The sequence below is a fragment of the Pyxicephalus adspersus genome, chromosome 8 (genome assembly GCF_032062135.1).
Source record: "Pyxicephalus adspersus chromosome 8, UCB_Pads_2.0, whole genome shotgun sequence".
In the NCBI taxonomy this organism is placed as follows: domain Eukaryota; kingdom Metazoa; phylum Chordata; class Amphibia; order Anura; family Pyxicephalidae; genus Pyxicephalus; species Pyxicephalus adspersus.
The window spans coordinates 62,575,128-62,601,897 of record NC_092865.1 but is presented as its reverse complement, the minus strand read 5'-3'; the positions used below and the strand labels follow the sequence as shown (position 1 = coordinate 62,601,897).

Here is a 26,770-nt window from a genome sequence, read left to right as displayed (position 1 = left end):
GCAAGAAGTAGCGCAAGGTGGCACAAATGAGTAAACAAAAAGCATGCTTATAAAAGGAGAGAGCAGGGTAACAGAGAGAAGAGCTAATCAGTGTGCCACTTTTTCTTCACTGTCCAAACAGCGGTTTGGGGAGGGACTGTAAGTAATTTACACTCACTATTATAAAAACTATCTCTCATAGTTTTACAAACATATTGTATTTTTTTTAGCATTTTACATAGTATGTAGAACCATTCAAATTAGAATGTAGCTCTGCAGCACCTTTTTGTCTAAAGTCCCTACTCTACAGAAACAGAATGTATAACCAATGTTGATAAATGTCAGTAGACATACTAGTAAGCTTTTACACCCAGAAAACATGCAAGCTCCATAATAATACTGCCCCTGGAAGGAATTCAACCCAAGACCACTGCATTATTGAGATGGGTTTGCTTAAAGCATACCTAAACTCAGAAATTTCACTTTACATAAAAGGGTAGACAACATGTGCCTGGGTCGGGTGACGTAGAAAGAAGAACCAGGAAGAAGAGGAGAAGATGGCAGCGCCCAGGATGCCTGGATGACGCGAGACCCAATAGAAGAAACCACCGGAATGATCGACGGCCCCGTGGGATTGAAGGTAAGTAGGTTTTTTTTTTTATTTCTGAGTTCTTCAGTTTACCTTCTCTTTTAATTAATTTTCAAAAGTGCTAAAGTTCTGTACACATAGCAAATTATTGTCAGCCAAGATAACCAATCAAGACTGTCTTTTCCCCTGACCTTGTTTAGTGCCCTGCCATGGCGGATCACTAAACAACCACCTTCATTTTCTATAGAGGAGGATGCAGCAGGTTGTCTATGTCTCCTCCCAGCCCTGTCTATAGAACTGTCGATTTCTATAATCGTCTGTACACAGAGTAGGATCGGCTATTGCTTATTTGACGCTTTATTAGATATCTGACCATAATCACTAATATTATTGTCACAGGAAAACTGATCCAGCCAGTCTTCAGGTTTTGAAAGTTTATAAATTCATACACTTCAGATATTACTGTGCCAGTCGAAGGTTCAGGAGTTACAGCTCTGTATATCTGCCAACTGCTGAGCTTGTGCGGTAGCAGCCACTCAATGTAGAGGTTAAAAGTGAGCAACAGCGAGATTTCACATGTGATAGAACTCTTGGAATGTGATTAACACCCTTGATGCTTGTGTGCAGTGATCATCCTATACAGTTATAAGTAGGAATGTTTGGAACTATCACAGCATTACTAAATATCACAGACTACATGGATAAATGTATCTAAGTTTTCTTATAGATAGTAGGTGGCTGTAATGGTAAAGTAACCTTGACTGATCACAGGGGATCTAGAGGTGTCTGCCTTTTCCTTTCATAGGTCTAAATAAAAACATCCACATTGGGCCACCATCCATATTTATTGACGTACTGGCAGACACACAGTGCATGGACCGATGGACCGATACAAGTGTGTGTATGTGTGACGTAAGAGGCATTCCTATTTAAAGGTATGATTTATAAAAAAATAAAAAAAAATATATAAACAGGAGTACGTTTTAATCTATTAATTATTTATAAATAATAACAAGAATAATAAATAATTTATAACATTTAAACAATTAAGAAAACTATAAATGTATATATCTGTATGTATCTATTTTTGGTAACTTCCAATGTAATCTTGAAACCCCAAACCTTTAATTAATTAAAATCAATCGTCAGGAAAGAATCTTTCTATAAATAGTGGCTAATTATCTGCCGCTTTGGAGAATTTTTTTGCTAACTGTTAAAGCTCTTTGCTTTAATTGCTAGGGGTATACAAAGATGGCTAGATAGGTGAGAGGTCGAAGCTCTGAACACTGGCAGGTGTAATAACAAGGAGTTGTTCTTTGTAAAGGAAATGCAAACAAGGGCTTTGCCTGGGGACAAGGAGGCCCAGACCTCTTACTTGAACATTCCTGTGATTGACAATTGTGACACCATGTCAAGGGCACGGTAGTTGGGGCACTTTTCAGTACTTCACAAAGCTGAAAGTTGAGAAAGAGTTTAACAGTGGAGCTGATCTTCATCTGACACTGCAAAGCATCTTGTAAACAGCGTCCTCAAAAGAAAAGGTGCTTGTCTAGTAATAAGATGAAGAACATCCCAAGGGGTGATTTTCAGCTTATTTCAACACCTGTTGTGCATGGTGTTATTTGTTTTTTAACCAGTTACGCATCTGTCGACGTAAACACCCATTCCTGGGGTAACATAATGAAAGCTCTGCTATAGTGTTTCAGAATGGAAGGTGCTTTGTCTTTAGTGTCAGGGAAATATGCACAAAATGCTAAAGCCCAATTGAGAGCACAGAATTAGATATTCAGTCAGATAGGCATTGTGCTACTAACTTCATTGTAATAATCTTCCCTCCACTTCCCTTCTAAAAGTTGTGTGTAAGTATGACTGAGCACTCCTAAAGGCACCAAAGTTTGGCTGCACTTACCAGTGCACTAAGCAGGCCTAGTCTGGGAAGTACAGGAAATACAATTACAGAAATAATTAAATGTAAATACATTTACAGAAAATGTATTTATTTAAAAAAAATTCTTGTAATAATGCATTGTAGTATTGATATTTCAAACGCGTTTTAAAAATATGTCATTTTACCGTTAGTCGGTTGGATTTATCTAAGCCCTCAGTCTTATTGCTCCGGTAATTTGCTTAGAAATTAAGTTCAAGCTGTAGACAGGCTGTTGCATATTATATGGAATCCTCCACAATGACTTTAGTTTTATCTCTGTGCATCTAAAAGCATGTTGGGGTGCAATGTTTCTTATTACTCAGGAATTTTAATGTGAGTAAAGGCAGAGCCAAGCAATCATTTTGGAGTATGCACTGGAATAGGCTAATAACTAGAGAACAGTAGCATAAAACAATGTGAAAAATGTTTCCTTAAATCCTTAAAATATATAAAAAATATTTGCATTTTACTTGGGCTCATTTGTTACACATTACTGTCCGAGTACTGAGTTTTGTGGGAAATCATGGTATGCTCCTTTTCATTAGAAGACCTTTTTATTTTTAGGCAACAGCAGACAACCCACGAGGGTTCAGCTGAATGGATTTTTATGGACTGGTAAACATATTTTCCCAAGGGATATAAAGAATGGCTGATGACTCTGAAGTTATACATATATTTAAAAAACTTGTTTGGAGAGTCTATGATTATATAGGTGCATATGGGAAGGTCATTCCATTAACACGGTTAACTTCCTGATTACTAATACACAATGGCTACCAGTCAGGTCTGATTGACTGATACCAATACACTCTGGCTGGTCAGGGCAACGAAATCAGCAAAAAAAATGTCTATAGTAAAACTCCTAGCAAAAAAACATGCAAGCTTCCATCATGTGAATTTGTCACCCCTACCTTCTACAAAAAAAATTGGCATCCTAAATTCTTCTTCCTACTGGCCCCTCCCACCAGCCATGAATGGCATACATCGGCTTTGAGAAGCACATGGAGCCAATGATAACATCGCCTAGTCTAGCATAAGGTATTTAAGGAATAGCAGAGTTATTAAATGGTGGCTCAGAATTTAGCCACCTTTGCAGTGCTAAGTCCCAGGTTTGCATCTCGGCTGGGACACTACCTGCATGGAGTTCGCAGTTTCCCCTGTTCGCATGGGTTTACTCCGGGTTCCTCTCACATTCCAAAAATATAATTTTGGTAAATTGGCTTCCATTCTCCCCCCAAAATTGACCTTAGTCTGTATTAATGACATATGACTTTGGTAGGGACATTAGATTGTGAGCCCCTTTGAGAGACATGACTATGGACTTGTACAGTGCTGTGTTATATGTTGATGCTATAAAAGTACTGTATAATAATAATAATATAAAATACCAACAATGTCATTAACATGTTGATCAGGATGGAGGAAGAAACAAAGGAATGTAAAATATAAGTAAATTAAATGTCAACTTTAAGGTAAACTTCTCAACACTGAAAATATATTACAGCATCCCTTTTATTGTGTTTCTGCAACACTCAGATACAACATACCGTGTAGCGTTGGGTTCCAACACTTCCCAGCTGTCTATTTTCTAAGCGGCTTTTCATATATCTCATTGATTTTAAAAGCAAGTTGATGCTTGGGATGAAAAAGGTCTCTCCCAGTAAACAACTTTCTCATTCAGAATTTATTCTAAATATCATCGTGAACTTTTGGCATTTAATACACATTCTTTCAGGAAGCCGTTCTCACAAGTTCTTTGCTGATGATTGATTGGAGGGACGCTAGCTCCAATACCTTCCATTCCACAACAATAGGCAATGCACAATAGGCACAAAGCCCTACTTGTCCTATTATCGGGGGGGGGGATAATTGGGGTCATAGTACAAGAGTAGCAAACAGGTGACTGAGGATAAAGTAGAACTGAAATGCCCAAACCTACTAATCAGGATATTTTGTAGACCTAATACATGTTTTTCCCCAAAATATGCACCTTGATATTAGCCATAATATGTTATGTGCTTAAGTAAATATTGCAATAAAAATAGTATGGGCAGCTGTGTTGTTATTTTCAGGTAAAGTCCATTTCCAACTTTATATTTTATTGTAAAACATGGTAGCCTTGTTCAACCTGTTGGTCTTGGTTTTGCAACATGGTCATTGCAATATTGATTGGCATTAGACACTGGTAGACATTGGTGGACACCGATATATCTGCACCAGCAACATACAAACCCCCTGTTTAACAGACACATTTTCACTTCTCCTATCTTAGCTGTACCACCCTATTAGTAATAATTTCAGTATCCTCAGACAAATTGGTATTTCACAAACCAGGGGTCTTCATATCAGCCATTTCCCGTCTAGACTTCCCTAACCTCATTTCAGAAGCCTTCCAATGCCAATGTACAGACCAAGATTACCTTATCTGTGCTACTTACACATTTTCTACTCCTGTGACTCCTGTATATCTACTGTATACATATTGAAACTCCAACTCTGCATTTTATTTTGGGTTTCCTAGTAAAACTACACTGCATCCATTACTTCTGAAAAGCCCTGGGTGTATTTAGCTGACCATATCCCAAGAGGTAATAAACAATACAACCAATACTAATAGTGGGGCAGACCACAAGATTATGACTTATGTAACACTAACAATGAACATCTCTTATTTTCTCCTGTTTAGTTTGTAAATACACCATTGAAATGGTTTTGTTGCAAAAAATACCCTTGATCAATTGATCAGAAAATCTAGTAAGCTGATAACTTATTCTCGCTACCTGTGTTGCTCTGTTACCAGTTACATTGTTTTGATCACCCTCTGTGGACTACGGAAAACCTCCTATTTATTAATATTAGGTATATTGATAATATTGATAAATCACCAATTTATATGTATTTATGGTAAATCTAAAGATGATTCTAATTATTATCTCCATTTGGTGGTTTATTATTCAATTCTCTCAAATATATTTTCAGATACATTATACCTAACTGTGTTTTGTGTTCAATATTATCTGCTGGTGGTCCCATGTGGTTGGGTGACATGTTTTTGCTATTTGAAGCTTTTCAACTATTGTGGGTAGTTTTGGCTCTGGTATCTGTGTACACACACACATATATATATATTATGATTTATGTAGGTAAATTTTATAGGTGTTTAAATGTATTATTTACAGCACACAAATGATCCTTATCCTCCTGAAGAAGCAGCCCTGCCATTTGCTGCAAAACACACTGAGTAATGGTTCCACTACTTGGCCTGATAAGTTATAGTGAATCCTCAGTGATCTTCCGTCTAGAGAGGCCTTAATAAGTAGTGGATACATGTTTCCTGAGTATTTCTTATAATCTTATCATATCTTATAATCTTATATTCTTCTTATAATCATGTTGTGATCCAAATTTTTTAAGTATTGATTAAGTATTTTAAATAAAGTTAATAATTTTTCTGCTATAGAATGTCTCTAAGGTCTTTTAAAAAAACCCATATTGGTTTATCAATTATTTTCTATGTACCTTCTGCCTATGATATAGAGAGAAGGAGGTGGTACCTTTGTCAGGAGAAGTGTATAACTGGCAGGATAACCAGATAATGCAGCGATCTCATCTAAAGACTAGTAAGCTGCAATGTATTAATATTTTGTTTTGCTAGAGCTGCTAGAGCTGTCCTGTCTTACAAATGCTGTATACTTTAAAATTATATATTGCTTCAATACTTTAAAATTATGTACACACAGATGTCATCAGATGATTGTCGCCAACAGACAAATGGTTGTGCTCATTGGTTGTTTATCAGTCCGGGCACCTACTGCAGACTGATAAACAACCAATGGGACTGCTCACTATGGAATATAGCACAGTGGGATGTCGCTCTCACCTCCTTCATCTTTCCAGCAACTGTTATCTGTCGTCTGTATGGGTCTATGTGAGATAAGGCTTGGACACTTCTTTGGGTTACTGTACCTGATCTTCATGATTGTTGCAGGTCAGTGCTCAGAAAATATCAAAGGCAGTGTACCAGCATACCAACCAAACAATTAGAATTCTCAGAAAGACCATCAGTTATCAACGCAAACATACTGTTCGCATATCTCCACATGAAAATGCCAGTTTTCAATGCAGTACTTTAATTGCTGGTTAGGTAAGTATATCTTTGGGGTGTATTTAATGATCAGCAGGGTTAAGTGACAACTGGGGGCAAGGGTTAGCATTCTAATTTCAAGGGTTAAGAATTGTTAGAAGTACAGCAGAACACAAGACAAAACTTTTTTCTACAATTTGCATAGCACATTGATGATTTTAGGTTCAAAAACACAACAGAGATTCAAACATTTTCCAGCCCTATCCTAACCCAGTAAAACATGTACTATTAGATATGAATACTCAATATTTATATAACTCTATATTCAGCTTTAAGCAAACTCATCTACTATACTGTAAATAGTCTTATAGAAGCATATCTGAAACAATACACAGTTGCAGGAGCACAGTTTTGCAGTAATGTCATAAGCACGGCTTGAATAAAGAATCTGAGTATTTTTCTAAATACTTTTCCTTTTTTTATTTACTTTTATGCTGATTTAACTTTTGTTGAGCGTTCCTGATTTTGGGGCTGCAGTTTCTCAAATAAATGGATCATTTAAATGTGAGGCCCGTAACTGAGTATCATGGCGGTACCCTGGAGCATAAAGCTAAACATAAAGTTTAGATAGAATTGAAAGCCCATGCTATATGTTGGGGACACCAGTAAGAAGAATGATTATGCAAAAGGTTTGGGGGAAGTGGGGATAATAAACGGAGTTTGAACTGTAGAGATACCTATTAGTGGCTGCACATACCTGCAGCACCCTTCAAACCCTACTGATATGCCATAATAGGCAAAGTTCCGGCATTTTCTCCCAGTTTGCCTTTCCTCCCACCTTCACTGGCTAATAAGTATGTGTGGGAGGTGGTGAGCCCATCAGCACAGCCTGGTGTTTAAGTATAGATGTAGGGATTAAAAACTGCTGCAACCTCGCTGCAAGCTACGTCAAAAAAGAGCTGTTTATTCTTTATAATGACAGAATGGCTTTAAGTCTGACAAGCGCTGTAAATATCAGAGGACCTGTCCATGTTACAATAAAGAAAAGTGCCAATCAGATAGGGCATAACCAAAATTCCTCTTAAGACAGGAAACCTCTCTACTTATCTCTTAAGCCCCATACATGCCAAGCATGTTAGAAATACAGTGTTTTAAAGGAATTTTACAGAAAAATAAAGCCAAACTAAATCCTATTTATCAATTGGTGCATTTCCATTTTAAATACATATTTGAGACTCTGAAACTGACTTGGACTTCACTCCACAGCCATGTAATGTATATTTACAGAGCATGAAGCACTCTACCAGTGTACAAATTGCCACGCATGGGGGCCGGTCCCTTCATAAAACTGCTACATTTAATATTTCAAATCTAGCAGCAGACATATGGAATGAATAATATCAGGTTTACAGCCAGAAATATCCAAAATATTGTTTGAAGCAAATGTACAATAAAACCTATAGAGAGATACCAATTGCAAATGAAAACATTCTGGATTTCTTTCTGGTGCATTTTAAAAAACAAACAGCTGTACTTCATATTATGTTTACACTAACAAGATATAGGCTTATGAAAGGCTAAGGGAAAAGTTACTACTGAGTTAAGGCAGTTTATAAAAAAAAAATAAGCCTAAGTAAAATGCCAGGTCCACTCATTAGATCCAGGCACCTTCCCTGTGAAAATCACTGCGTGATAGTGTTACAAAAATATATAAGATATAAGATATATAGGAAAGGAAAGAAATATATAGGATATATATAGGATAGAAAAATTTGTGTGTAAGGAAAAAAGTTATTTACCTACCCTACTCATACCTTGTTCATTGCATTGCATTATTATCATGTTTTTATATAGCACCAACATATTACACAGCGATTTCCATTCTCTATAGTCATGTCACTCATTGTCCCTCAGAGGGTCCTACAATCTAATGACCCCATCATTGTCAGTAGCTAAATTACCTACCTGCATATTTTTGGGGTATGGGTGGAAAACCAGAATTCCTAGAGGAATCAAAGACATGATAGTTACATCAAACTTTACAAATAGACACTCCAGTCCAGCGCAAAACAAACTTCTCCAGAGATTTGGTCTGCTCCACATTTCCGCCACTGGCTCTCTAAAATAGGAAGCGTGTTACAGGCAAGATGACCAAAAACAAAACCTAAATGATAGTAAATTTAACTATAAGTAAAAAAATATTATTTTTATATCTATACCTTATAACCTCATGTTCTTTCTGGCAAGAACCTGGGACATGAAGGTTAGCTCAAATTTGTGAGAAGAAGCTCCGGCACTGCACTGGAGTGTCATATCACAAGTTCTCATTGTTCCTTGGAAATCTTGCCAGGAGGACAGTCACATCATGGTCCACATTGGGCCAGACAGAGATTACGTATGTAATCTAATCCTTACAGGTATGTTTAGCATGTACAATCATTATTATAATTATTATTACACAGTATTTTTATAGCGCCAATATATTACGCAGCGCACTACAAAATCGATGTTCATGTTACTAGTTGTCCCTCAAAGGGGCTTACAATCTAATGTCCTTAGCATAGTCATATGTCTTTAATATAGTCTAAGGTCAATTATCATCAATCATGCAGCAATTCTTTAAGGGGAGGGTCACCTAGACCTAATAAACTTTATTAAATTTTAAGGTCCACTTGAAACTTGTCGTGTGGAGTGAGCCACATGCTCTCCTTTCTGGCCTGCTAAATATATCTTTGGAAGCATTTTGTTATATCTGCTCGATAAATGCAATCTCCGGCAAAGTTACACTGTTTTCAACTCATGAACCACAGAACAACTCCTCCCTATGTTATCTAAAACAAGGTGTTTTGTGGTATTGTTTTACAGGGATAATGCTCATCCATAGAGTACAGTGAGTGAGCCTTCCCCCACTAGGACAGCAGGTTTGTTACCAGTAAAATCACCAGCAGAAAATATTATTAATAAAAAAAACAAGAGACCAAAGCAGCCACCGCATCTAAGGACCAGTACACTGCGGTATATGAAATTTCTGTGTTTGGGCTTAAGCATGCTTTAAAGTTGAAATTTTATATCAGTTCCAGTAGCTTACATCAGCTATGTGTGATTTATCATTTGCTAATCATCAGTGACATCTGTGTCATTATCTATGGTTATCATTATCTAGGTTGTCCATAGTCAACCTATGACAGATATGTTATAAAGAAATTCCCAACAAAGACATTTGTCTCAAGCTAATCTGACATGTGTAATAAAAGAGGGGCAATGGTAAGGGGAAGTGGAGAAAGGAAATCATTTAGGAAAAAACAAGTAAACACAGATGAAGTAGCAATGTCCTCAGAAAGGAGCTGAAAACAAAATCTAGCACAGGACTGTGAGAGAGACAGGTTGTAAAACAAGGCCATTAAAGTGCAATTTGTGTGAGACTGTTCTCCTGAGAAAAGTTTACCTACTGCTCATTGCAAACAACATGAAAGGAAAGAAAGCCTTTCAACAGATGTTCATGACTTTAACTCCAATGTCCAGAGGTTTACAAAGAAGAATAGGAGGACAGATAAAAAGAAGGCCTGTCACCAGCGCTAAGAAAATGGAATTTAAGTCAATGATGTGAGTGAGCTTTTGCCATAACTAGCAAGTATGCAAAAAATTTTTGCTGGTTTATGGCACACACTTACCTTTTTCCTATCACCCTACAGCGATGATAGGCTCGGGATTATGTCATCGATGCACCCCTCAAAGCCGCCTTTTTTTTTGCCAACTTTTCCAAGTCTATCCTCTTCAGCTGTTGGGCAGCCACTGATGATGTAACTCCTGCATGTACACAGGAACAACATTGTCCCTGGAATCTAAATCAATTCTCAGTGGTGCTAAGAATGGGGACAGACTCTACACTGCATGGCACACGCGGCATGCAGTGTAAGTAAGAAATCAAAAAGCTACTGTAGCGTGGGAAAGGGTTTCTTTGGCAAAAGAGTCATTGTATGTCTCCTTTACCAAACATCCCTAGGTTGATTTATGCTATTTACCATGGGACTGAAGACATCCAGCAGTTAAAAAAAGGCAGCATGGACGACCTCTATATATTGCAGCAGAGTCTGGTTATTTATTAATAATAATTTTAATATTGGTAAACATATTCAATGTAATTGGAATAAAATCAGTACAAAAGGAAAAGTAAGAAATGAAATTAGCACCTAACTCATCCAAACTATTTTTGTAATTTCTCTATAGACTATTAATATCAGAATGTATCAACCAGGTTGCAAGGAGTTCCTCAAACTGTGGTTGATTGACCTACAAGTTGATGATGGCTGTATAGTTCTGGGACCAACACAACTTGATAAAGCCAGCTGCATGACTCTAATAATGCTTTAAGGAATGTATAAAGGTGTTAATTTAACTACCACTATTGAGAAGGGGGTGGGGGTTCTTTTCACTGGCCACCAATTTAGGAGGATCTTTTGCAATGATCCCCCCAAACATTCCAGTTCTAGTAGGGGTTCTCTGAGACACAAAATTATTTCAGGACTTCCTCAAAGTAAAAAGGTTGAGAAAGGCTGATTTAGAGCAGGAGCATAGGGGAACCTATTTCAGGTCTTATGGAACTCCTTTTATACTTTACTATATCCACAGCTTACGTTACATTGGCCTGGGGGTCAGTAGAAATAATGCCTCTTACATTGCTGGCCAGTGGAAAGGATAAAAAAAATGGTGTTAAAAAAACTGTGAAAGTGACAAATTGCTCATTATTTAAGGAGCCCCTAGCAACCTCTGGAAGAGTCCTACTGTTTCACGGAACCCTGGTTGAGAAACAATGGCTTAGAGTATGTAAAATAACAAAACTGACTAATACAAAGCTAATTACTGATGGTGGTTTTGTAAAATGCACTTTATGACATGTTTGGAACACACTTAGTTATTTATGTAATGACCAGGAAATCTAACTGAAACATACATTGACATAATACTTATATTCTACGTGGCATGCATGGCTGGATCTTCCAGATTAACGTAATCTTTTCCCATGATGAATTTTCATATCATCTGGGGCTAATAGAAATGGTTGTACAATGACACAGAATGACAGATGTGGTCATAGCAAGAACAGATGTTCCACCACATTTACTGGATATCCAAGAGCAATACAATCAAGTAAGACTCCTTCCCTCCATACAGATGGATTAAAAGTTAGGCTTAAAAAAAAGGTAATCTAGAGGATAAATCCCCCGTTCCAGTTCCATTAAAAATGGTTTCCACATTGACTTCCCGTTGAGCAGTTTTCTCCATATTAATAGATCTACATGAAGATGTCATCATGTAAGTTGCTATACATATCCCATGTACTGGCAGGAAGAAGCTTTTTATGCTCCAGATATAATTTCTATGACATTAGTAGACAATCAGCATAGATATCTGATTGGCACTAAATAAGTTAATTTATCATGAATCATAGTCCCCACCTAACATACCAATAGTTTCTAATATTTGATGGCATTTAATACAAAGGTAAAGGAGGGGTAGCATTTTACTGCTGTCAGTTCTGGTGAAAGGTATTTTTGACACTAATTATGGACTTTATTTCAGCTTATTTTCTAAGATACTTTGATTGTCATTAGTAAATGAAGTTTTAAATACCTAATATTTTTTGATGTCTCTCATGGATACTGATGCTAAATTAAAAGGTCATTCCACCCAAAAAAGATACTTAGGTTATAGGCTGAGCTTAGTTGGGTCAGCCTATGTGTTGAATATTCCAACAGCAAAAACTTCTTGCAATGGTTCTCAGCTCTGTTCCATTACATCAGGGTGCACTGCTGCCTTTACATATTTCTGTAAACCTCTTGGGGACCCCTCTGCCATATCTAGAAGTTCCAGCATTGTAAATGTCAAGTCATAAGACTGGACTAACCCACAAGGGAGCCAGGTACAAGTGAAATACCATGCTATCCAGCAAGGAAATTAGTTGCAAAGTAAAGCTACATTTTCACTTGGCTCCCCTGTTGGCTAACCAGACTATCCATTTATACCTACTTCTTGTTGCTTGTTATCCCAGACCCAACACTTTCACCGGACTCCCTTAATGGTTATCCCATATTCAGAACTTGCACTAGGCTCCATTGCAGGCTAGCCAGGTGCAAGATTTGGGCTAACCAGCAAGGAAACCATGTGCAAGACCGGGCAGGTAACCTAGTCAGGAAACAAGAAAGAACCCTTGGAATAGAAGATGATGACATGATCAAGGGTGTCTGACTATATAATGTTTGGACAACGCAGTCATCTTCTAAACACATTAGAGGAGCCTTGTTCCATGTATAGAGAAGGCTCCTATGATCAGGGTTTACAAGGAGCATCCTAAGAAAGTATAGACCCCTTCCGATCTTGTAGGCCCATTGAGCCTACCCTCTTATCCACAGCAGATCCACCAGTAAATGCTTTGTTATAAGCAAAGAAAGAATGTCCAAACAAATCCAATAGTCACAAAAACACATCACTTAAAACATGCATGGGATGGCACTTTCGTGTCTTGTGGCTCATGAAACATGACACATGCAACTTGCATGGTATTTTGAAGCTTTTCTTACCCCTTAAAATAAAACTGGAACTTTGGTTTGCTGGAGCTGTTATGCCCATATCCCCTCCTCATCGTCCTGGAAAGATTCATTTGAAGATCCACCAAGGTGTTAGCGTAGGAATGTAGAGAAGAAAGACACATTACAAACAAACAAAAACTCATTGTGTGAATATCGTCAGTAACTAAACAAGACATTCCCCTTTTTTACCAACACAAACAGAACATTTTCTATCTTTTCCTCCAAAGATTAATAATGTTTTGAAACTATAGGTTTGGTTTCAAAGATGTTTATTTGAAGGAGACTAGAATGTTGCGTGCAAGATAAAAAGAAAACACCTGTGTAGCCAAGAAGAAAAGGCTTAAAGTGTGTGTTATAGGCACAGGTTTTCTTTCTTGTTGATCCGCTGCAGGGCATTTAGGGAAGATATGTAGTAAGGAAAGGGCAGCCTTGTAATAAAGATCTCATTGACAGACACTTAACCTTAAATCTCCCATCCCAACTTGTGTTTAATGACTAGTGCCCTGCCTCAATCCCAGGGGAGTCCTCAAGTAGGGGCCAACCTGATGGGGATTGCAGATGTGGCATTTGACATCTCTTCTCCAGATTGTATAACAATTCAGCAAAGCAAAGACTTCCACTCAGATCTTCAAAAATCTTACATGGACAGAATTTTACAAATAAGATAAATAAGAGAAGAAAAATACATAATAATAAATGTCATAAAAGTTGCTATATTCCAACAATGAACCTTACCACTTCTCAAGATGTCCTAATATGTCCTGTAGCCCTATACTACATATGCTGTCCTTTGCTAGGTGCTGTGCTTTGATTTTGAACTTTGATGCCTTGTTATGATATTTAATGTATACTAATAAAGCTGAATAATAACCTGTCTCATTACATACTGTACTGTGATACAATTATTTCATTTCCTATTGTAATACATGCTGAGTGCTGGTACAGCTGCATAAGATTCTTACATAGTGTGCTGTACTGCTGAGACAGTCATACAACACCCTGCCCAGTCCTATACAATGACAGAATGCAGGATTCCCCTCGACTACAATTACCAGTGCTGTGATATATTCCAATGATGCTCTGTACAGAGCGGATTTATTCTGCTCTATAATGTGCTGTACCACTATATATTGTGCTGCAATACACTCCGGTGATGTGCTGTGCAGTCATATGTGGTGTTTTTTTAATGCTCAGTTATGTGATGTAGATTTATATACAGTCCTATGAGGTCTTCTACTTTGTTCATCAGAAGACATCATACAGTACAATAATATGGTGAAGATTTATGCTCCCCTATGATGTACAGTACCTCTACATACTGTCCTGTAATATAGTTAAATGAGGGGTTCTACCACTAAAATGAATGTCATGATATAGTTGTATCATTTCCTCTACCACAACACCTGTGTTGTGATATAGTCCTATGACATTGTATACAACCATATACATGATTTTTTAATGCCCAGTGGTGCTATGGTGTATCACTATATACTGTGCTAATATCTGATGTCCTATACCACCTTAATTAAATAAACCTTTATTTTCCTATACAGAGCTGCAAAAAAAAAGTTCTCTGAATTCTTCTACTAGCATACACAGTTTTGTTACTGCGCGTTATTAAAATTTATACATTTATACCCAGAAGTCAGCTGGAAATGCAAATCATTTTAATACACCAAGGTTGATTTGTGGGGGAGACAAATAACTTAACTGCATGTTTTTGGGGATGTGGGGGGAATCAGAGTACCTGGAGGAATCCCACATGAACACTGGCAGAACATACACACTCCTTGAAGATCTGGCCATATTTGAACCTAGGACCTGTGACAATGCATTTTAACCACATAGTGTATTTTGCTGCAATTGTATCATATATAAACTCATACTGTGCTTCACTTGTACTCTTTACCAGTGTATAAATTACTGTATATGAGATTCTTCTAAAGCCTTGGATAGATGCTAGATTTTTGATGTCCAAGACAACTGTTCTTGATTGACTTGGGTGAGTGGTTGTACAGCCGCTTACTGACAACGTTTAGGGATCCGTGATCCCAAATCACTTAACAAATGCAGTGATTTGTAATAAAGAGGATGCGGAGGGGAGCCTCTTGCTCATCCTTGGCTTTTCACTTCTCGACAGAACAAGTTTTCTGTACAGTGCTGATTTGTTCTACCATCACTGGAATCAATCACTAAAAATGGTTTTCTTTGACAAGAATTGCACTTCTGAGAGTCTGATTTATTAAAGCTCCCCAAGGCTGGAGAGGATACACTTTCGTCAGTGAAGCTGGGTGATCCAGCAAACATGGAATTATTTCTTAAAAGTCATTTGCTATTTGTTAGCAAATGTTTTGAATCCTGGACCAGATTCATTCCAGGTTTGCTGGATTACCCAGCTTCACAGACGAAAGTGTATCCTCTCCAGCCTTGGAGAGCCTTAATAAATCAGGGCCAGTATGAGGGTTTGATGTTCCCCCTTACTATCTAGTTTGCTGAATACTATCCTGTGACGCACTGTACGCCTACACATTGTGCTTTGACATTACCCTCTGCTTCACGCCATATGTTTTTCTGTGAAGTCTTGTTCTGTTGCATAAGGCTCTGTGAAACTTTACAGGCGTTACGGGGAGAATGGCTGGGGGGACAACATCGGCTTTATTGCTGGGGCCCAAAAAGGTTCAGTCCCTTTACACCTTTAAACATCAAACCAAGATGTGAGGAAAAAAAGAAGCCTGTAAATTAAAAAGACACCGCTAAAAAAAATCAAAAAAGATATCTTTTTTGATTTTCAAGGCTCGTAATTTTTAAAAAATTCCAACCTTTACAGAGAATATTTATGTGAAAAGCCAAGAAAAAAGTATTGCACAACTAGGCTTACTGGATAACAAAAGAGCAATGATACTTTGCATTATACCCAATCAGTTTATGAAATTCAGATCATACAAGGCTAATAAAGTTACTGGTTGCTATGGGTTACTGCATGTTTTACACCGCTTTCTGAATACACTTCTCTATTGTATATATTCCATCAACAAACCTGATCTTCTGCTGAATATAATCCAAGACAACATAGTTCTCGGATACTGCCTCTGCACGGAACCCAACCACTAAATACACTGTGCTGCTATTAATTATGATTGAAGCAGACAGGGCCCGGAGTCTCTTTCGATCTGCCGCCAGTACCACTGGTGTTACTGCTCCCCGCATACAACAGCTCCCTCATGTCAATGATTATTATAAAACAGATGTTAGGGAAATATGTCGGCATTCTCTGTATTAAAGTGGAATATTCTGACAGTCCAGACATGAGGAGAATATATTCCAAAATGCGTGGATGAATGTTTGCAACGTTGTCTGCTTTTGATCACCAAACTACATTTTGATACAAAAATATGCATCACACTTATTTCCGTTTATCAAACAAACTTAATTTTAATAACACAAAATAGTAGCTATGTTGAAGGATATATATATATATATGTTAATTTTTTTTTACTAATGTGTCCAGGACTTTTATTGCAGGGTAAAAATTGCTGCATATATATTTAGATTTTCCACTTGCGGCCACCAGGTAGAGCTTCAGACTATGTTTCCCTTTTTACCATGTTGCCTTTACTACTGGTATGAAAAAGCCATGTTAAGAATAGACTTTAGAGTCACTGGTCCAAACATTTAATGAACAAATAATAGTTATTATTAAATAATTGAGTGGACCTTTCTAGTCAGGCTGCATTTGCATGCAGACCCCCCTAGATAATGCACATTTGTGATGCCGAGTCTTCATGATTAAAAGAACTGAAATCCAATAAATGAAAAGGGTGGGCAAGGAAGGCTGTGGAGGGAAATGGTGGAGAATGGTGTCTTTCTGCCAGAAAATAGGCAGGCTCTGTCTGACTTGATGCAACTTCTCACGCAACAGTAAGATGCTCACAGTGTGCAGTAACATCGGTAAACATTTTCAATACATGAGACGGGCCTGCACAGCTGTGTAAGACTAAATGTAAGGCTGGCGTTTAGCATTAGGCTGGAAAAAGGAAGTTAGGTTCTTGTTGTGACCCGGTCAAGCTGAAAGTGGACCTAAACTCAACATTTTTACTTTACATAAAAGGGTAGACAACCTTCAAAGTAAAAATGTTTTTTCTAAGTGCAAAAAAAAAAAGGTGCAGCACAGCCCCTTTAAGTCTTAATCGCTGTGGCCATCAAGCTTGAATGGGAGAATGCAAAGCCTCCCGGGATACCTACGTGACGCATCCTGGAAGGCTCTGGCTGCTCGTTCTAAGCATGCCTAATCTTGGACATGCGCAGAAGGAACATTTTTTCCACTAATGTGCAGTGAGATCGGTTCTCCTTTTTCCTCTTTGCAGCGGGCTACAACACTTGATTTCGCACCTTCGCAGTGTGAGTTCAGGTGACATAAGAAGAAGACTGAAAGAGAAGACAGAAGATGGCGGTGCCCACTGCCGGGACGAAGAGGAATTCTAATACGACCCTGGATTGAGGGAAGGTCTAGTGCCATCAAGAGATCTTTGGGATTAAAGGCAAGTTTTTTATTTTTTTTATTTTTAGTTTAGTCCCTGCAATAAAGCTATTGTACTCAATTCTCTGGTGGCCCTGTACTACCACCCTCACACCTTTTAGAAAAGCAGCTTATTCCCACTATTGTATTACTGTGTGCATTTCTATTTGAAAACACATGCGTTAATATAAAGTGTGGAAACAAGACATGCCATTGGTGCACTGGGTTGCTATTCACTCATAATAAAACTTCATCACACTTCACAGCAATACACTACCTGCTCTTCCTTGCTCAATGGCTTCAAAATTATCCTGTGTTGCACTTTTGAAAGCATATATGCTTTTTGTTGTGTTGTGGTATGTTGGGCAGTCCATTCCAATTAATTTGCTACTCAATTGCAAATGAAAACTTAACCCCCACTTAACCCCTACATAACTAAAGCATATACTTTTTCTAAAGAATACAAAATGGTTAGAACATCAGAAGGGGATCTTTTATTGCCTGTGTCCCATTGAGAAATTATTCTCTTATTTTATCACAAAGGAGTTATTTTATCATAGAAAGAAGTTGGAGAAAATGTCCCAAAATGAATAGAGAATCTCAACTTTTTAATTTTAGTAGATTTCCCTTCAGATCCTGTTCCTAATTCCTAAAGTTCCTATAAAATATGAATTTCACTGTTAGCCTGGGGCAATGGTGGCTAGGACAAAGGGATAGGATACATTTCTCTAGCAGGCACAGAGACAATGAGAAAACAGAGGTTCCAACTCTTCTCCATTCCCTGTTTTGTCCAGAGATATACTTTAACAAATATTGGAGACGATACACATTTATGCATTAACCATCTATTTATTCCATTGTGTAAAAAACGTACACATATTACATGCTATATAAAGCTGTCAAGTACCCATTTCAGCTGTTAAGCTCATAAAGTATCTATTCATCACACAATGTTCACATCAAGTTTAGAAATAGCTCCTCAAAGCCACAGGGAGCAAGACTAAAATATTGGACAACGATAATTTATATAATATCGCTTAAAACAACATCCCATTCCTACAACCCCTTCTGAGCCAATATTTTTCTTTACAAAACTAATCCAGTTTTCGCTCAACTTAAGTCCTGTGGCCTATTCCACAGTGGGTGTCTTCTGGAAGAAAGAGAAAGGTTCAAAAGGTTAAAATAAATGTAACACTTTCTCACTGCTCAGCTATCCCACAAGTGAGACCTTAAAAAAAGGGGAGGAAAAAAAAAAGAAAAGGCATTCCTTGATAATCTGTGGATGATACGTCCCTCCTATTCCAAATTCTGGTTTGTATTTTAGTTTGGAACATGTTCTCCTGCCCACCCTTGTTCTTCCAATATTTACTAAGCCTTCTATAATGAGACAAGAGTCAAATGTAGGGCCAAAAGAAGAGAATATCAGTAAATCAACTCCACTGAAAAAAAATTGTATTCGAAACACATGTTTATTTAGAATTGTGCTGATTTAAGTAGTAGAGGACAGAACAATCATACTTCCACATTTCAGAGCTGCTTGCCAAACCATGCCATCAATCAAAAATATTCATGAGGGATCCTGGGAAGCTAGAAGCATGATAAAGGCAGTTTATATGATAGAGGCATGATAAAAGCAGGCAAGTGGATGGTACACATGTGTCATCCAGGTTTCCCACCTACACATGGTGAAGGGCCCCGGGGTTTGTGCCTGTTACGAAGAAAACAAATTTTTCTTAGATCCTTAAAGGTTCTGGCCTGGGTCCTGGTGTCCTGACGCTTTGGGTGGGATAATGCCTAGGTACACTTCTTACTTGAAGACTGACCTAACTAACTTAAAAAAGTCTTCAGTTCACATTGAAAAAAGTGATTAAATACTAAAATAACAAAACAAACAAAACCATTTGTGATCAGTGTATTAATTCATAACTATGTAACATATATATATATATATATATATGAGACTAATACAGAAGTTCACTGCGTTCAACAAATTTGTAAAATCCACCAAAAAAATATTTTCAATGTAGAATAGACTTTTATAAAAATAATAAATAGAGCCGGCTTACCCAATTCATAATTACCTACAAAGATTTTGGAGAAAGTTGGTGAAATGTCTTGGTGTTATTTTATTAACTCAAGTTTGAGTGTACAGTTGGGGTTGAGTATACATAAAGGAATTAGAGGAGGGTGGAGAAATGAGGAAGAAATGAAAGTAAGGGGAGGGAGACGGAAGGGACAAAATGAGGAAGAAAGAAAGGATAGAAGCAAGGGAAAAATGGGGTGGGGGTTGATGAAAAGCTTAAGGAAGAAGGGGTAAGGAGGTGATGGCTGCAACATCAGTGTAACCATTAAAGGGACACCTCACTGAGGCCCGGTATTACAACTTCAGAGTTATTAGGTTAGAAGGGGGGATTTCCAAAGTAGTCTTTGTGTCACGGATGGGAAAATGTAAAAAGTTGGGATGTCGCTTCGTAAAGGGATCAGCGTAGCAGTAGGGAGATTTTTTTTTTCCAAAAGGGAATTTTACTTTAAATGCAGACTTTTTAAAGAAATAAAGTTAGAGGATTATTTCCCTAGTAATTGGCAGATGTTACATCTTAAAACACACTGTCAGTTTACATGTGAAGGGAGGGTTACTTTGCAAGAGTGGGCAAGTCCAAGATTATCCGCTATCAAATAAATTAATCCTAAAGTATCTTTTTGAAATATACAGGAGATGTCAGTCACCTAAATCAATAGTAAATGTTGTACATGAACAATATCCATACACAATGAAGTTTATCATATATAGTTTTTCTTATATGGTAACTAAACTTGACAAAGCTGCATACTAGATAAAACACAGTATTACACACATTGCTTTTTCATGTAAAGACCTCATGATGACAGAGGCGGATTATCTGAATTTACAAATGCAATAGGAAAGACATACAAAGTATTTTATTGTAAACCATTCTAATTTAATTTTCCTCTGGTTGGCTCATGATGTATCTACGGATGTAACTGAACAGCCACTACTTAACCCGTTTCAACAGCAGAATAACAATACAGACAATGAAGGAATTATTAGCATGCAAAATTGTCTACATGGTTTTTATGGTTTTCCGACAGACAGGAAGGGGGGGGGGGGTTTAGGGATCATGGCGCATTGGGGATAAGGCACCAATCCAATGCAGAACAGGAATTCTAGCCACTGCAACCTTTATGCCGCACAGTTTGCTACATTTTTTCCTGTTATTAGCACCGAGAGATCAAATGGTCTGGAGGCATTTAGGAGAGTGAGAGAAATTTCTATGTACAGAGGCTTTTTTTTTTTTTGCTACATTTATAGAGGATCTGATTTGTGGAAGTCAAGGGGAAGGCAATGACTAATCACCAAAATGTCTATGGTATCCCTAAAGCTGATCTTCTTCCTAATACAGACTCACCAGCTTTCCCAAATCATAATTACCTACAAAGATTTTGGAGAAAGTTGGTGAAATGTCTTGGTGTTAATTTATTAACTCAAGAACTCTTGTTTTATTTTATTACCTCAAAATTTCTTGTTCTATACTGGGTCATTGTTTTGAAAGGCAGCAATCCTGGTAACCAAGCACCAAGTAAATAGGGTAAAGCTAGGATTTTACCTCTTCATTTGAAAGTCTGTCTGAAAACCCTTTAAGAGATAAACCCTATTTTCTTGGTGACCATTGTCTTCACGAAAGAAACACTTTGAACCAAGTGGAAACAGTTTGGAGAAGGTCTATTAATGTTCCCGGGTGACGGAAAAACCCAGTACAAAACTAGGTCCATGACAATATGGTTGACCAGTTTCTTGTAGAGGAATTACAATGACCTACACCTCCAATTCTGGATGCCCTGGTTTTGGAATTGTTCTGTATGTCCAACAAGCTCATATAGGTGATGGTCAGGTGTCCATAGATGTTTGACCATATAATATTTTGTTTTATCATCTAATTATGCTCCGTATGGAAACATCAACCTCTTCTCCCAGTACAGGAGCATCTCGTCACCCTTCCGAACTCAACAATTGGACTGACAAACCTTTTTTCTCTTGCCTTTTTTACTAAATTTACTACAACTTCGGCTGTAACTATTACTTTACCCATACACCATGGTTTATTCATCTTCCATATTCTTTTCTTCTTACTCTTAGGCCACAATCACAGTCAGATGATTCTCTTATGATAATTGCCTCAGGGCTAGTATCAGAAGATAATCTGGTGTGTGTCCAGCGCTCATCCAACATCGTTCATGGATCCGTCCTGGTGGATCCAAAAACAACGGACGATTGTAATACAAGTGAAGAGGAGAAAGCGCAGTGGGGTGCCGATCCATCGCTCTCCCCCTCCCCTCTCCTAAGAGCAGAACAGTGCTGTATGTACAGAGCTCGTTCATGCATCTTTCAGTCTGTTGTCATTGGAAAGGATTGTGAAAGATCCTTTCTGACAATTATTGAACGTGTGCAGCCTTATAGTTATTTTACATTTGCTCTAATTTTATTTAATCTCTACTATCCTAATCATCTCTTGCTTCAATGGTGTTTCCATTTAGTGTCTCCTCAAAAATCATTCTTTCCATCTCTCCTTAATTTCTACTACACCTTTTATGAGATCACTGTTTTTATTTCCTTAACACTACATTTTTGTATGAAAACCTCTTTTCTCTTTCCCCCTTATAAAACCTCCTTTACATCCATTTGCTCATATGTTCCATCTTTCTTTTTTATTTCCACTTTTTCTATTTCCTCTTTTGCACAGTTTTCGTGTACATTCTTTTCACACTTCTTTAAATATTTTTCTCTTTCTGTTTTCTTACTCCATTATCATCCATCATATTCCTAAACATAACAGTCTTTTCTTTCTGACATTGAATTTGCAACAATGATTCTGTTTTATCTGTTTGCCTTGTTAAGTTGCTTTTGTTCTTTTTCCAGTCTGTATTCTACTTCCTATTAGTACTTTTCCTTCCTTTTCTTTTGCTTTTTTCCTTAATTGTCCATATTATATTTTTGTCTATATTCTCCAGTCTTCTAGGATTTTTAAAATTATCTTTAGTACACAGAGTCATACATGGGCATTAATGATAATGTCTGCAACTATTTTTATTCTGTGAAAGCAAGAGACCACATAATAGTTTGGAATTTAGTTGAATAATTTTTCCTGAGGACTGGCAAATTGATGAATAGGATTTAACTTTAGTAATGAGCAAACAGAAATAATATTAGGCAAAGCAACAGTTGGCAGGGATGCAGGAAATCAGTTAGAGATTAAACATTTATTTTGTGGTTACATAGCATGCTGGGAGCCAGCACCCCACTTTGGTAGCCAATTGTTTTGTTACTCAGACACTTCAAGTCTCCACAGAAGTATAACCTGGGGTTCTAAGTCTGCTGCTTTGGAAACATATCATCCAGAAGTTGTACAAGTATACAATGCTAAAAGAAAGCAGAAAGCACAAGGGCTGCCATATAAACCTAAACACTACATCATGTTTTTCCAGTTGTATTATTGGACGGTGCAGTAGTTAACTACCACGTCTTTCAACAGTGAAGAATCTACTAGAACCCTATTAACATTGAAATGATAAACAGCTCACACTGGCATTTTATTTATTGGCTTATGCACAAAATGACCTATGGGTATTTTTGCATCAATGTTCTGTAGACATTACTATAATAATATTACAAATAATAATAATCCAAATTATTCTATCCAAAGGTTTTGGCAATAAATGTACTTTAAAGCCAAACTCTATTTATGTTACCTGTGAACTGTCTGGCTCCACTCCAGTTTATCCTGAACTCTGCTGAACTACTTCACTCATGAATCATTTCTTACTCTGATTGCTCATCACATAAGGTGAACAATTTAAGATTAACTTTTACTTACACAGCTCCCTCCAGTCAGTCAATAATAATAGTAATATTAATCTTACTTCAGACTTGGTTCACTTTGTATTTTTCTTCTAAATCTGTGCAATAATCCAGAGTAATCCAGTAATTTCCCTATGTGTAGTAGCTTCCTGTAATAAAGACCAACCACCGCCACTCCATTACAGAGTGAGTGGTCTTCTATCTGCCCTCTCCTGTAGTTTTCTAATTGAAATCTGGAGCAGATGGGCCCAGTGGTCTCCCCAACAGTTGTGCCCTATGTACAGGATATGTGGAGCACCGTGATGATGCCACTAGTAATTTCTATTATTTAAAATAAATTCAGTTCACACAAAATGGATTGACCAGCTTTTGAGAAATGTATTTAAATGATAGTTTTTGTGTCCACAGTTCATCTTAATTGTTGTTATATCCTCTGTGTATATTCACTTTGAAAGGTCTGAAAAATGTTAGATCAACAAAACAAGAACAAAAAAGTGTGACAGCTACAATGACATATATACATATTTTAGAAAAAAATAATTTCAGATTGTGAATAGAATATTTTTGTTCAGAATGTAAAAAATGTTGGCAGCCACTGAAAATGTTGTCATTCCTTTAGAAAAAAAACCTCTCCAGAAAATACCATCTGACGTGGTGTAAACATTCAGAAGCATAAAACCAGCTCTCCTTGCTTGTGACTACAATTACATATGTTGCTTTTTACAGTGTGGGAAAACCATTTTCCCCAAATGTCGCCATAAAATGTGCAGCAGGAATCTGTCCACAAATTGTTCAATCAGTGAACAGCAAGAGAAATGTTAAAGCCAAAAGTAGCAATTTAAACTATGCTGAACTCCGCCAAACTGTAAATACTATTACTTGTCTGTGACCTTTGAATATAATGTATGTGAGGTAGATGGATAATGACTTCACATGATTACAACAAACAAATATAGGACAGAAGGTTGAGAATCAATGGCAATGACATTTTTTGTCAGATTTCACTGAAACACTCCTTTTGCCTTTAAAGCCCAATATAATGTTTATATCAGCTAAATACCTTCCAGGTGCATCAAATCAAAAGGTGTTCCAGAGTATATTGCTGACTGCGGATTCTGCAGCGGAGTTAACCTCAGTGCAAACCTCTCCTCTGCAAGTGCGGCTACTGCAGATTGAGTTGTGGTCCCCAAAAGTGGCATGCCGATTTTGGACACGTGGCTGAAGATTTGTGCGACTGTGGAAATAGTGTGGTTTGCCTTTCCCAGCTGCTCAGTAGCAGTTTGTTGTGTGGTTGGGACGGGAAAACTACACAGTTTTACACCGAGAGATTGAAAGGGTCCTAAATTCACTAAGGGCTGCTAAAGAGAGGCCATCATGCCTAGTTCCCCTAACCTAGTTAGTTTTAGTGGCATGTACACCCTGAGTAATTGATAGCAGCACTCTGTGTGAATGTTTGTTTCCCATAAAAGCAGCTCCTTAACACAGCTAGAACTTTCCAATAAGCAGGGAGAATGGGTTTTGTTGATTGCAAAGCTATAGATTTGACTCAGCAAGGGTTGAATCAGAACTCTGCTGAGAACCCACTGCTTTCACACAAAGAACAATGATTCAGGCTGAGGATAGGCTTTTCTAACATCTGGTTCCAGAGAGGATGGATTTTAGTGAAGCTTAGCAAAATGATATTCTCATCTTTTTCCCCAATCTTTGATAGGCACCTTCTTAAACCACCTTATAGCTGATCTCTCTGGAAACTCCTCTCCCCACCTCAGCTACCATCAATTGTTACCAATACCTAGTATTAGATACTAAATAGCGCACCTACAAAACTCATTTGACAGCATTGGGGTCTGGCGTTTGGACAAATAGGACAGGGACATGAGGCACATAGTGCTGCAAATGTTACAGGAAGAAGAGGAGCAACGTATTTCACCTGGCCTCTGCAGCGCTAGGTGACAGGTTCGAATCTTGGCCTGGACACTATCAGCAACTAGTTGGTATGTTCTCCCTGTGTTTGTGTGGGTTTTCTCCAGGCACTCTGGTTAACTCCTACATCCCAAAAACCATGCACTTAGGGTAATTGCCTTCCACTCAAAATTGACGTTAGACTGTGTTAAAGACATATGACTATGGTAGGGACATTAGATTCTGAGCCCCTTTGAGGGACAGCTAGTGACATGAGTATGGACTTTGTAAAGCGCCAAGTAATGTGTTAGTGCACTATAAATACAAGTAAACAAATAAATAATAATCATTTTGTGTTTTTTTGCCTTAACCCACACATAGGCCTACTTTGGCATAATTATTACAAACATCAACGTATTTAGTTATATAAATGACAAAGTAATCATGGGATGGGAGACAGATATTAGAAATCTGGCTTTTTTCTGTTTTACAAAACTGATCAACACCCAGGCAAAAAGTGACAACTAAAGAACTTTTTGTTTAAATCATTCTGCTTCAGAACCTAATCTTCTTCTGCCTCATTTCTGACAGTTTGAAATGTACTAATGCTGCTTTAAGGATTTACCACACTTTACTTGCAGCATGTCAATTGTAAGTGCTTTGCAGCAGAACATGCAAGTCAATGAGAAAAAACTAATTAAGGTGAATAATTATGAGTGGAAATTTTATTCAATTAAAGGCAAATAACTTTAGAGTTAAAGATACTATCATCCCACAAAAAAGTTTTTTTTCATATAAATATTAAATAACTTTCTGCAGCACTAAAAAATTAACACTACAAATATATGGGTAAAAAAAAAATTCTAAATTTATTTTAGAGAATAAACGAATAAAAAACAGTAAAGTATGCTTATTCGTTTGTGATATACCCAATATTCAAATTGACTATCCTTACACAAATTATAAATGTAAATATAAGCCTGTGGTTGGTGGTTAATGGTGAAAGCAGAAGTTTCATGAGATAGTGGGAAGGATTATTTTATAGGTTCATTCCAAACATAGTATCCATGCAACAACCTCACAGCAATCATAATGCCTACCATAGGCCACAGAAAATTCAAATGCCTCTCTATGTTTCTTATAAACCCTAAATTTGGCCCCTTTATCAGGCTGCTTTTTGCTTTTATTCCTTGTTGCCTGATGGTTGATGTGTGGTCATTGCAGGGAACCAGTGTTGGAGACATATTTTTCAGGTTCTTGTAGTCTGGGATTCAAGGCGCCTTGGAATCCTAAATTCCCAGGCCCAACCCT

General features: G+C 37.5%; 1 protein-coding gene across 10 annotated transcripts in view; it reads right to left on the bottom strand.

The window, feature by feature from the left end:
- ERC2 (ELKS/RAB6-interacting/CAST family member 2) overlaps nt 1-26,770 on the bottom strand; it is a 574,412-nt gene that overhangs the window by 127,798 nt on the left and 419,844 nt on the right. Inside the window, exon 20 of one of the 10 annotated variants that reach the window (XM_072420920.1) lies at nt 13,158-13,223. The exons of the other annotated variants lie outside the window; for them this stretch is intronic. Within the exon in view, the coding sequence (XP_072277021.1) occupies nt 13,197-13,223 (27 nt within the window). The 3' untranslated portion in view covers nt 13,158-13,196. The remainder of the gene's footprint in view (nt 1-13,157; nt 13,224-26,770) is intronic. 10 annotated transcript variants of the gene reach the window in all.